Source organism: Octopus sinensis, linkage group LG29 (genome assembly GCF_006345805.1).
Source record: "Octopus sinensis linkage group LG29, ASM634580v1, whole genome shotgun sequence".
NCBI classification, from domain to species: Eukaryota; Metazoa; Mollusca; class Cephalopoda; order Octopoda; family Octopodidae; genus Octopus; species Octopus sinensis.
In genome coordinates, this window is record NC_043025.1 from 8,143,411 (window position 1) to 8,158,216 (window position 14,806).

General features: G+C 36.4%; 1 protein-coding gene across 1 annotated transcript in view; it reads left to right on the forward strand.

Moving 5' to 3' along the window:
* The window catches only part of LOC115226112 (CD109 antigen-like), a 161,648-nt gene that overhangs the window by 85,815 nt on the left and 61,027 nt on the right, over positions 1-14,806 (forward strand). The window contains exons 17-19 of the mRNA XM_036514831.1: positions 6,522-6,671; positions 10,012-10,089; positions 13,227-13,269. Of these exons, the coding sequence (XP_036370724.1) occupies positions 6,522-6,671; positions 10,012-10,089; positions 13,227-13,269 (271 nt within the window). The remainder of the gene's footprint in view (positions 1-6,521; positions 6,672-10,011; positions 10,090-13,226; positions 13,270-14,806) is intronic.

Genomic DNA, 14,806 nt, shown 5'->3' on the forward strand with positions numbered 1-14,806 from the left:
GGATGGATGGATGACTGGATGGATGGATGGATGGCTGACTGAGTGGATGGGTGGATGGATGGATGGATGGCTGACTGAGTGGATGGGTGGATGGATGGATGGATGGCTGACGGATGGATGGATGGATGGATGGATGGCTGACTGGATAGGTGGATGGATGGATGGATGGAAGGATGGATGGATGGATGGATGGATGGATGGATGGCTGACTGGATGGATGGATGGATGGATGGATGGATGGATGGCTGACTGGGTGGATGGATGGATGGATGGATGGATGGATGGATGGATGGATGGATGGATTGATGGATGGCTGACTGGGTTGATGGATGGATGGATGGATGATTGACTGGATGGATGGATGGATGGATGGCTGACTGGGTGGATGGATGGATGGATGGATTGATGGATGGATGGCTGACTGAATGGATGGATGGATGGATGGATTGATGGATGGCTGACTGGGTGGATGGATGGATGGATGGATTGATGGATGGAAGGATGGATGGCTGACTGGATGGATGGATGGATGGATGGATGGAAGCTTGAGTTTACCAAAATTCAACAAGTTAGTTGTTTAGCAAGTTTATGTTTTATATTGAAAGAAAAGAAGGCAGATATCAATAATGGAAAATCTTAAACAATAAAATAGCCAATAAATAAAACTATTACATCTATCTTCAATATCACTGTGCAACAAATTTCAGGTTCAAAAAAAGTACAAGTTAAGTAAGACTTGTTTCTGGGTCAAAAAATTGTCCTGATTCTGATTCTGACCTTTATTTCTCCAGATTAGGCACCGTTTTCCTGTACCATGAACCATATGTTTTATAATATACTGCATAATATCGTGTATTGAACACAACTTTGCAAATACTGAAAGTTACAAAAAACAAAACAAAAATTTAGTTGATATAACAAAACATATATTGGTTATGAATTAAAAGTGGAAGCGCAATGGCCCAGTGGTTAGGGCAGCGGACTCGCCGTCATAGGATCACGGTTTCGATTCCCAGACCGGGCGTTGTGAGTGTTTATTGAGCGAAAACACCTAAAGCTCCACGAGGCTCCGGCAGGGGATGGTGGTGATCCCTGCAGTACTCTTTCACCACAACTTTCTCTCACTCTTACTTCCTGTTTCTGTTGTACCTGTATTTCAAAGGGCCGGCCTTGTCACTCTCTGTGTCATGCTGAATATCCCCGAGAACTACGTTAAGGGTACACGTGTCTGTGGAGTGCTCAGCCACTTACACGTTAATTTCACGAGCAGGCTGTTCCGTTGGTCCCTCTAAACCTTTTGTGCAGAGTGTGATCTTCTTTTTTTATACTCCAGCAGTAGTCTGCCAACATGCCAGGGTTTTATTTTCCTTTGACTCGTCACTCCATCACGGAAATATTCTGATGGAATCTTTCGCCATGTTCATCACTCACATTCCGAAGATTTTCCGCAAAAAATACTCCCAATGCAAGTGAAGCACATGAACTTTTAGAGACGTGTTACATCCCATATCATGATAATAACTCAGCAGATCATTTACAACTTCCACATAGTCTTCTGAACGATGGTTGCCCAGGAAGTTATAGCAAACTTTCTTGAATGACTCAAAGGCAAGCTTCTCTTTTCTCTTGAGATGTGTGATGAAGGTTTCATCAAGTACAATTTTTCGAATTTGGGACCCTATGAAGAAACCTTTAATTTTAGCTTGACTCAGGGAAGGGAACTTTTCTGCAAGATATTCAAATGCAGAGGATTCCTTGTCCAAGGCTTTCACAAATTGCTTAAACAAAGTTTAATATGCAAAGGTGGTAAAAAAAAATTCTATTACTTTTCACGAGTGGTTTGTGCACAATGTTGTGTTTTCCTTGCTCAATTTCATCTCGGATCGGCCAATCCTTGCGTACATAATGTTCAGCTTATGACGGAGTTCAGTCAGGCCACGTTCGGATGGTTCTCTTACGTGCCACCGGCACTGGTATCACAGCTACGATTTCCATTGATGTTGATTGATTACGATTTTGATTTTCAATTGCCTCAACAGGTCTTCACAAGTAGGGTTTGTGTCACAAGAAATGAAAGGTATGCATAAGTGGGCTGGCTACGTCCCAGGTAGAGGCCACAGGATTATGGCCTCACTTGTCCTGCTGGGTCTTCTAAGGGTATACAGCGATAATTTTGTAGAAACCATGCCTAATTTAACAAAAAGAAGGCCAGAAATGGATTTCCCATGTCATTTTGCATATAAAAATGGCCACAGATCTCTTATACTTTTTTGAGTGTTGCACAGTGTATTCTATCCTTCCAGTATACTTTTATTATGAATATTCCAAGGTAAACATGCTTACCATATCTCTTTGTAATTTTAATACAGCCCAATAAAAAATCGTAAATGTTATACTTTTCAAATAAACTTCATTTTGAAAATGCATATAAATAAATGTTTTTAAGGCCATTTTTATTTATATTTTCCCTTAAAGTAGTTATATGGGCATAGCATAATGAAAAAATGGCATCAGAGGGGCGATGCATGTCCTGTGCGTAGATCAACTTTTTTCATAGGCAAAAAAATTTTAATGTTATTTTAGGGGGTTTAGAATTAAAATTAAGAAAAAATAACATAAAATGAAGATTCTCTAATTTTTCGCTGTAGAATCATACATGTTCAAAAAAATAACTTTTTATTTCAATAGTCTTACGGTGAAATGCTAAAATATGAGTTGACAAAGAAAATCAAAGGTTATTCAACATACAATTTGCATATGAGTAAAATTTACATGATAGAATAAATGATTATTCAAATAATAATCATGATTATGAAAAATATATGAAAGATTTGTAGAAAACATTGCATAGAATTTGAGAAGTGTTTTCAACATCTTTCAAATGTACTGTAGTTCATTGTGGGATATAAATAATATAACCACTTGTATATTGGGAAATTTGAAAGTTTGACTTCCTTTTCAATTTTTTTTCTTTTCTAATTATCACCATTATAAGTATTTATATTTCAGTGAAATTAAGAAACTTTATTCTCTAGAAAAACGCCGCCGCCGTGGTGATCTCATTCTTGCTCACAACATCATAAGTGGAAAGTGTAACCTCCCAAAGGAGCTGTTCTTCACTCCTGCTCCAGAGCGTCGGCTGTGGGGTCACTCTGAAAAGCTCTATCTGCGACGATTTCATCTCAATCGAAGGAGAGGGGCTTTCTCCGTCCGGGTTGCGGACTCGTGGAATAAGCTGCCGGACGAGATGGTGAAGATGTCGACGACCGCTAGGTTCAAAGTCTCCCTTGACCACAAGTGGCCTGAACTCTTTGCATGAACACCACCCTGTAAATAACTCTATGTCCCCCTACATGGCCTTGCTTTTTGCTTTTTGAGCCAAAAAATTAACTAACTAACTAACTAACTCGCAAATAAACGAAACCCTCGAATCCATCACTACACACACACACACACTCAGAGTCACATATCTTTGAACGTATTTATGTATGTCTGTATGTACCCACATGTGTCTATGTTCAGAGGTACACCATGGTCTATGCACACACAGACTAGGGTCAATTCATATGAAAAAGAAAGTGAACAAAATGAAATACTTACAGAAAATATTGCATAGAATTTGAAAAATGTTTTCAACTTCTTTCAGTGATGGCAGGTAACTCAAATGCATTGTAGTTTGTTGTAGGATATAAATAATATGACCATTTGCTTATCAGGAAATTTGTTAGTGCAATTTTTTTCTGTTACACCCTTACACCATTATAGGTATTTATACTCTGGTGAAATTAAGAAATCAACTTGTATCCATCACTCTACTTACACACACACACAGAGTCACATATCTATGTATGTATTTATGTATGTTTGAAGATAATCAAACCAAATTTTCATCATTTTGAGTCACAGTTACTCACCCAATGAGTAATTTGGTGAAGATCTATTCAGTAATTTTGCAAACACAGAAAAATAAAGATGAGTGATTACAATACCCTGCTTTCACTTTCGCACACCGGGTAATAAAAAGATGAAATATGTTATTACGGAGATGTACTTGCACAGCAAGTGACATGATCTGAGATCGTGTGCTGGAACGAAAGCAATTGCAGTATGGAAGGTGTTTATAAGCCATTTAAGAAACACACAAAAACCATTAGATTCACTTCAACATTTAAATTTAATTTGTTAAAATATTTTTGTCACTTTGAGACCGCAACCTGTTCACTGACAAAAATATTTTGACAAATTAAATTTAAATGTTGAAGTGAATCTAACGGTTTTTGTGTGTTTCTTAAATGACTTATAAACACCTTCCACACTGAAATTGAAATATGTTATGTTTTACAAATAAAATCTACTTTAAAACTTCTGTTTTCCTTCTAAAATAATTACTATGAGGGAGTATAATTTTAAAAAGCCACTTGATGCGATCCTCAGGCATCAGTTTGCCAATATGTATCTTCAATTAACTCTCTTTTTTTAGCTGTGAATTAGTGTTTTATGTATTTAAGCCTAGAGGCTGAGGCCATACTGGGGCCCAAATGTTTTTCACCTAAATATATTAGGTGCAGGCATGGCTTTGTGGTTAAGAAGCTGTCTTTGACTCTTGTAGTTTTTGGTTCAGTTCCACTGATTGGCACTTTGGGTAGAGATTATCTTCCACTATAGCCCCAGGCAACAAATGCCTTGTGAGTTAATTTGATAGACAGAAGCTGTGTTGAAGCCCATTGTATAAATATATATATATATATATATATATATATATATATATATGTATACGTTTAAATATTTGTTGTGCAAGATTTTTTATGTGAAGTCGTGTGTTGAAACAGATATTGTTATATTTCGGAATATAACACACACCACAACATATGACAATAGAGGATCCTGAAAACATAATAAATACACAGATAAATAAACTAATAGAAATAAATAGCTATATATGTGTATATGTATATATGTGTATATATATGTATATATATATATATATATATATATATATATATATATATATATGTAGACGCTTTTTTTAAAATATTTTTTTTATTTATATATATATATTTTTTTTTTCGATTCGATTTATCATTATTATTACTAGTATTGTTGTTATACATACATACAAGCATATGTAATGATAATAATAAGTGGATGTAAACACATGAACAAAATAAGAATAAACAAAAACTACAAAAACAAAATACAAATTACATGAACATATATAAACAGAAGATACAAATATTACAGGCATCCCCCTCCCCCCACATACACACACTAAATAAACATAAACGCACATAGAGATATAAGCATGCGCAAATGAAGACATACAATAGAAATACAAAATGACTGACGGTTAGTAAGGAGAGACACAAATAAGAAAGAAGAAAACAAAGGACCACTGATGCGGTCACAGGAGTGTGACGAAAGAACTCTGGCCGAAATAAGATTAAGATTAATGTAAAAAATAAATAACACTGAAGCAAATTAACACCAAATATATAGAGCGTGTGTTTTTATTGGCTAAACTGGCAAAATGACCATTCCGAAATATAACAATATATATATATATATTACTCTTTTACTTGTTTCAGTCATTTGACTGCGGCCATGCTGGAGCACCGCCTTTAGTCGAGCAAATCGACCCCAGGACTTATTCTTTGTAAGCCTAGTACTTTTTCTATCGGTCTCTTTTACCAAACCTCTAAGTGACGGGGATGTAAGCACACCAGCATCGGTTGTCAAGCAATGCTAGGAGGACAAACACAGACACACAAACACACACACACACACATATATATATATATACATATATACGACAGGCTTCTTTCAGTTTCCGTCTACCAAATCCACTCACAAGGCTTTGGTCGGCCCGAGGCTATAGAAAACACTTGCCCAAGGTGCCACGCAGTGGAACTGAACCCAGAACCATGTGGTTGGTAAGCAAGCTACTTACCACACAGCCACTCCTGCGCCTATGTATATATATATATATGTATATATATATATATATATATGTATATATATATATATATGTATATATATATATATATGTATATATATATATATATGTATATATATATATATATATGTATATATATATATGTATATATATATATATATATATGTATATATATATATATATATATATATATATATATATATATATATAATATATATATATATGTATAGGAGGGAGAGGTAACCAGAAACGTTCTCTGTGAGACAAACCCACTGTAGTTCAGACTTCCACTGCTAGAAGCCACTTGATGCGATCCTCAGGCATCAGTCTACCAACCAGCATTGCTGGGTTAAGTTGTACAGCCACTTTCTCCCCTGTTTGTCAATTTTTGTGATGGCTGAAATGAAGGAACAGTGTGCCTCTATACAATTCTGTTTCCTGCTGGGGCGGGGATGGATGCTGAAACTGTTGTCATGCTTCAGCATTTATTTTATTCACAAGAGTTCACATCAAGTTTCTTGTATATCGACAACAAAAACTCATTGTCTTTCTTTCAATTATATTTCAGCTAAATGCTACATTTAAAGAATCCCTTGTGAAACCAGGCCATGAAGCAGAACTGGTAATCCAGAGCAACCCTAATACAACTGCCTTTGTCGCTGCTGTTGACAAGAGTGTCTTGTTACTCTCTAAGAAAACGGATTCGATCTCTGAAATGGTAAGTTGTCTTTAAAAACTTTCTGATGCCAAATTGATGACACGACTACTCTGACTTGAAGTGTCTTTTGTGAATTATAACTGTAAATTGTAATTCAAAGTTATATTCTAAACATCATTTTAATATACCAACGTATATTCATCTTTACAATTACTACCAGAAACATTGGCTCAGGATTGTTTTCTTCTGACACATCTATATTACCCAATGTAACCCTTGCTAATGTAAGATATTTGGGTATAAATATATACATACATACCCCACCCTATATATATATATATATATATATATATATATTTATATATACTAGCAGTATCGCCCGGCGTTGCTCAGGTTTGTAAGGGAAATAAGTATAAAGCATTTTTAGAGAGTTATAGCCAAAAAATAGCAAAAAAATGGAAAAAAATGATGGTAAATTTTTTTTGAGAGTTAAAAAAGGATGGAGTTGCGTCCCCTAGACAGTTTGTGGTTCATGTTTCTGATTCTCGACCCCATGTCGAATTTATCGATTTTTTTCAGAACTGGGGGAACTTTTCAACATTTTGGCTGCGTTAGTTTTGAATTATGACATTGGGCTATGTGTGTGTCAAGTTTCATCAGAATCGGTTGAAAGCCGTGGTCAGGGTGAGGGTACAAGCAAACAGACACACAGAAACACGCACAGACAAACTGCCGTTTATATATATATATATATATATAATATATATATATATATATATATATATATATATATATATATATATATTGAAGGCACAAGGCTCAGTGGTTAGACCGCCGACCTTATGATCGTGAGGTTGTGAGTTCGATTCTCGGACCGGGCTGCGTGTTGTGTTCTTGAGCAAAACACTTTATTTCACGTTGCTCCAGTTCACTCAGCTGTAGAAATGAGTTGCAACGTCACAGGTGTCAAGCTGTATCGGCCTTTGCCTTTCCCTTGGATAACATCAGTGACGTGGAGAGAGGAGGCTGGTATGCATGGGCGACTGCTGGTCTTCTATAAACAATTTTGCCCGGACTTTTGCCTCGGAGGGTAACTTTCTAGGTGCAACCCCATGGTCATTTATGACCGAAGGGGGTCTCCTCTCCTCTTATATATATATTATATACACTTATTTAAAAACAGCAGAATATATATATATATATATATATATATATACACTTTATTTAAAAACAGCAGAAATATATATATATATATATATATATATATATATATATATACACTTTATTTAAAAACAGCAGAAATATATATATATATATATATATATATATATATACACTTTATTTAAAAACAGCAGAAATATATATATATATATATATATATATATACACTTTATTTAAAAACAGCAGAAATATATATATATATATATATATATATATATATACACTTTATTTAAAAACAGCAGAAATATATATATATATATATATATATATATACACTTTATTTAAAAACAGCAGAAATATATATATATATATATATATATATATATATATATATTATATATATATATATGTATGTATATATATATATTGTTACGACCTGCCGTCGCTCAACTCAGACTCAGCACCCTAAGTCGAGCGACGACGACTATGCTCAGTCAAACAGAAATCCACCACAGAAAGCGGGGGTTGGGCAGCGAACGCAAACCAGTAACCGGAGACAACAACAACAACAGGAGAGAGACAGCGGAGGCAATACAGAATTTGGAAAACAATCAAAGCAAAGTCTTTCTTCTTTTAACACAGTCTCTTTCTCTTTTCTTTTCTCCTCTTTCTAACACAATGTTCTGTTCCTTTTAGAAACACATCTTACAGTTCTTTTTTTTTTCTTTCTTTTCACAGTTTATGTCACAGAGTCTTTTCTTTTTCCAAACATCAGAATTCAAAAACACAAACCAATCAAAAACATAAATAAACATCACCGCATGTTTCTCGTCCACAACAACTCCTCACAAACCCGACTATAAGTAGTCCAGCTCCTTTGCTGTTATCCTCTTCTCTACCTCTCGCTTGCCAATTTCTCAATCTTCTCTGCTTGTCTTCCTCGCCCCTTGCCAACTGTCATCCCCTGGCTGGCTGTCTGTATCGACTTGCTGTCGCAACCGAACTCTTCTCCGACCCTTTGCTGTCTGATCTTCTAGCACCAGTTCATCGCATTTTAAAGGGTGGCATTTTTATTTTTTTGTAACCTTTCCCTGACTGTGTAGGGATCAAAATGCCACTTCCTAACTCATTATTTACTGTTGCCGTTGACAAGACAAAGACCCATTATTTCTTTTCCCCGCCGGGTCGACTCCAGCCAACCGAACTAGGTCACCGCATTTTCCCTGTTTTTTTTTCACCTCCGTAACAATATAATACAAATAAGAAAATGGAGAAACAAATTCATCTCGTTCATCAACTTACAGATATTACAATTTAACATTATTTATCAATTATACAAATGAGAACATCAAAAGCAAACAAAGCATTATATAAATCAATAGGTAATATAATAATAATAATAATAATAATAATAATAATAATAATAATACAAATACATATTTTAAAAGTCATATTATAAATTATTGAAATTCATAAACTATTCTTACAGCTGTTTCAGCCTATGGTCAAAAGTCAATCCAACTTATATTGCCTATAGATGTCAGTATATTATGAATTTTCTGCTGCTTAAAATAAAGTATATATATATAAATATATATATAAATATATACTGTATATAAAATCCCTACTGGGAACAACCAAGTTTAAAAATTTGCTGAATCTCACTCCTAAGGGAATCATACATTGCTTATAAACTCTATATGTGGAAGGACTCATTAAACCCTGTTGGACTTTTGGACTTTACCTCATAGGATATTGGAATATTGCATATATACCATTATGCCTAAAAACTGGATCTACAACTTCAATACCCATACATATCTTGCATCTATTTTCTTTCCTCCACCTCACTCTCTATTTTGTATCACATCGAAACTAACTATGACTTAACCTTTCCTCTCACATCGTCTCCGATGAAGGGATATAATAAATAAATATCCTCGAAACAGCTGTAAGACATTCTATCTATAAATGCTCTAATATCTATTCAGCCTCGGTTTTTTATCTTATTATGCAAAAAATTCACATATATACATATATATATATACACACACACACACACATACTCACACACAAACACACACACACACACACACCACACACACACACGTAAATATGTAAGTATACATGTGTGTGTCATGCAATCAAGGTAAAGTAGATGTTAAAAAGATGATGGCAATGGTGGCTGATCAACGGGAGGAGAATATATGTATACAAACTACATTTTGTATCTTTTCAGATTTTCAATGGAATGATTCACAAACAAATCTACCCCTCTCACTCTTCTTGGGGATTCAATTCTCTGGAGGAATTTTACGTAAGTAAACACAAAAGTATTTAAACTACATCTTTTGATTAATTGATATTTTCAATTCTGTTTATATCAATACAATGTGGTTCCATATCCAGTCAATAAATACACTCTGTCTGCACACCATGTCCATCCATCAGGTCAAATTTACACACTGTGTCTTTCTATCCAATCGACATCTACACACTATGTCCATCAATCCAGTCAACATTTACACAACATGTCCATCTATCCAGTCAACATCTACACACCATGCCCATCTATCCAGTCAACATTTACACGCAGTGCTTTTCTATCCAATTGACATCTACACACTATGTCCATCGATCCAGTCAACATCTACACACTATGTCCATCTATCCTGTCAACATTTACACGCAGTGCTTTTCTATCCAATCAACAGCTACACGCTATGTCCATTGATCCAGTCAACATTTGCACAACATGTCCATCTATCCAGTCAACATCTACACACTATGTCCATCTATCCTGTCAACATTTACACGCAGTGCTTTTCTATCCAATCGACGTCTACTTGCTATGTCCATCGATCCAGTCAACATTTACATACTATGTCCATCTATCCAGTCAACATCTACACACCAAGCCCATCTATCCAGTCAACGTTTACACACCATGCCCATCTATCCAATCAACATTTACACACTATGTCCATCTATCCAGTCAACATTTACATACTATGTCCATCTATCCAGTCAACATTTACATACTATGTCCATCTATCCAGTCAAAATTTACACACCATACCCATCTATCCTGTCAACGTTTACACACTGTGCTTTTCTATCTGATTGACATCTACACACTATATCCATCTATCCAGTCAACATTTACATACTATGTCCATCTATCCAGTCAACATTTACATACTATGTCCATCTATCCAGTCAACATTTACATACTATGTCCATCTATCCAGTCAACATTTACACACTGTGTCCATATATCCAGTCAACATTTACATACTATGTCCATCTATCCAGTCAACATTTACAGACAATATCCATCTATCCAGTCAACATTTACATACTATGTCCATCTATCCAGTCAACATTTACAGACAATATCCATCTATCCAGTCAACATCTACACACTATGTCCATCTATCCAGTCAACATTTACATACTATGTCCATCTATCCAGTCAACATTTACACACTATGTCCATCTATCCAGTCAACATTTACATACTATATCCATCTATCCAGTCAACATTTACACACTGTGTCCATCTATCCAGTCAACAATTACATACTATGTCCATCTATCCAGTCAACATTTACATACTATGTCCATCTATCCAGTCAACATTTACATACTATGTCCATCTATCCAGTCAAAATTTACACACCATGCCCTTCTATCCTGTCAACGTTTACACACTGTGCTTTTCTATCTGATTGACATCTACACACTATATCCATCTATCCAGTCAACATTTACATACTATGTCCATCTATCCAGTCAACATTTACATACTATGTCCATCTATCCAGTCAAAATTTACACACCATGCCCTTCTATCCTGTCAACGTTTACACACTGTGCTTTTCTATCTGATTGACATCTACACACTATATCCATCTATCCAGTCAACATTTACATACTATGTCCATCTATCCAGTCAACATTTACATACTATGTCCATCTATCCAGTCAACATTTACATACTATGTCCATCTATCCAGTCAACATTTACACACTGTGTCCATATATCCAGTCAACATTTACATACTATGTCCATCTATCCAGTCAACATCTACACACTATGTCCATCTATCCAGTCAACATTTACATACTATATCCATCTATCCAGTCAACATTTACATACTATGTCCATCTATCCAGTCAACAATTACATACTATGTCCATCTATCCAGTCAACATTTACACACTATGTCCATCTATACAGTCAACATTTACATACTATATCCATCTATCCAGTCAACATTTACATACTATGTCCATCTATCCAGTCAACATTTACACACTATGTCCATCTATCCAGTCAACAATTACATACTATATCCATCTATCCAGTCAACATTTACATACTATGTCCATCTATCCAGTCAACAATTACATACTATGTCCATCTATCCAGTCAACATTTACACACTATGTCCATCTATACAGTCAACATTTACATACTATATCCATCTATCCAGTCAACATTTACATACTATGTCCATCTATCCTGTCAACATTTACATACTATGTCCATCTATCCAGTCAACATTTACACACTGTGTCCATCTATCCAGTCAACAATTACATACTATGTCCATCTATCCAGTCAACATTTACAGACAATATCCATCTATCCAGTCAACATCTACACACTATGTCCATCTATCCAGTCAACATTTACATACTATATCCATCTATCCAGTCAACATTTACATACTATGTCCATCTATCCAGTCAACAATTACATACTATGTCCATCTATCCAGTCAACATTTACACACTATGTCCATCTATACAGTCAACATTTACATACTATATCCATCTATCCAGTCAACATTTACATACTATGTCCATCTATCCTGTCAACATTTACATACTATGTCCATCTATCCAGTCAACTTTACATACTATGTCCATCTATCCAGTCAACAATTACATACTATGTCCATCTATCCAGTCAACATTTACAGACAATATCCATCTATCCAGTCAACATCTACACACTATGTCCATCTATCCAGTCAACATTTACATACTATATCCATCTATCCAGTCAACATTTACATACTATGTCCATCTATCCAGTCAACAATTACATACTATGTCCATCTATCCAGTCAACATTTACACACTGTGTCCATCTATCCAGTCAACATTTACACACTGTGTCCATCTATCCAGTCAACATTTACATACTATGTCCATCTATCCAGTCAACAATTACATACTATGTCCATCTATCCAGTCAACATCTACACACTGTGCCTTTCTATCCGATCGATATCTACACACTATGTCCATCTATCCAGTCTGTATTTGTATACTTCTCTCTCCCCTTTCAAAATCCATGCACTGAATGCTACACTCTAATCTGTCCAGTGCATATTGTGTCTTTGAACTTTCTCCGCTAACTTTGTTGTTCCTCTCCTTCAGCAACTTGGAATAGCAGTTTATGCTGACGAAAATATTGTTTATGGTGAGTGTTACTGTCTTTAAACTTCTTCCAGTTCTTTTTGGGATGATAGTGGTGGTTTTTATTGTGTAAATGGTGATGGCGGCAGTGGTAGTGGTGCTTGTGGTGTCGGTGTTGATGGTGGCAGATCTGTCACTGGTAGTGGTGGTGACCGTGATGGTTGTGGAGATGTTGGGGAGGGTGGTGGTAGTGGTGGTGGTAGCGGTGGTGGTGATAGTACGATTGTTGTGGAGGTCTTGGTGGTGATGGTTATGATGATGATGATCTTGATATTGGTGATGGTTGTGAGAGTATGATGGTAGTGATGGAGGTAGAGTTGGTGGTGATGGCAGTGGTGGTTGTAGTAAGGGCTGTGGTGATGGTGGTGGTTATGGCTGTAAAGGTTGTGGTGATGGTGCTGGTTATGGTAGTGGTGATTGTGGTGATAATGGTTGTGTTGTTGTTGTTGTTGTTGTTGTGGTGGTGGTGGTGGTGGCAATGGAGGTTGTTGTGGTAATTTGATGGTGATTGCTATTTCTGCAACATATATAGTTTTACTTGTTTATGAGTTTCAGTTTTTAAACGGTGGCCATGCTGGGGCAGTACTTTGAAGTGTTGGTGGAAACAAATCTATCCAAGACCTTACATTATTACATTTTTTTACTCTGGTACTCACTCTATTGGACTCCCCGGCCAAATTATTAAGTATTGGGGATGTAAATTAACCTACACCAGTTGTAAAATGGTAGGAGACAAACACAAGGGTACATATACAAATGCACATGCACACACACACACGCACACACACTCACATATATATTATCGAGGTCATTGCCAGTGCCGCTGGACTGGCTCCTGTGCAGGTGGCACATAAAAAACACTTTTTGAGCGTGGCCATTGCCAGTACCGCATGACTGGTTCTTGTGCCGTTGGCATGTAAAAGCACCTACTACACTCTCGGAGTGGTTGGCATTAAGAAGGGCATCCAGCTGTAGAAACTCTGCCAGATCAAGATTGGAGCCTGGTGCAGCCATCTGGTTTGCCAGTCCTCAGTCAAATTGTCCAACCCATGCTAGCATGGAAAGCGGACGTTAAACGATGATGATGATGATGATATATATATATATATATATTCTCTCTCTTTTACTCTTTTACTTGTTTCAGTCATTTGACTGCGGCCATGCTGGAGCACCGCCTTTAGTCGAGCAAATCGACCCCGGGATTTATTCTTTGTAGCCCAGTACTTATTCTATTGGTCTCTTTTGCCGAACCGCTAAGTAACGGGGACGTAAACACACCAGCATCGGTTATCAAGCAATGCTAGGTGGTGGCGGAGGCAGCAGCAGTAGTAGTAGTAGTGGTGGTGGTGGTGGTGGTGGTGGTGGTAGTGGTGGTAGTAGTAGTAGTAGTAGTGGCGGTGGCAGCAGCGGTGGTGGTAGTAGTAGTAGTAGTAGTAGTAGTGGTGGTGGTGGATGGTGGTGGTAGTAGTAGTGGTAGTAGTAGTAGTAGTGGTGGTGGATGGTGGTGGTAGTAGTAGTAGTAGTAGTAGTAGTGGCAGTGG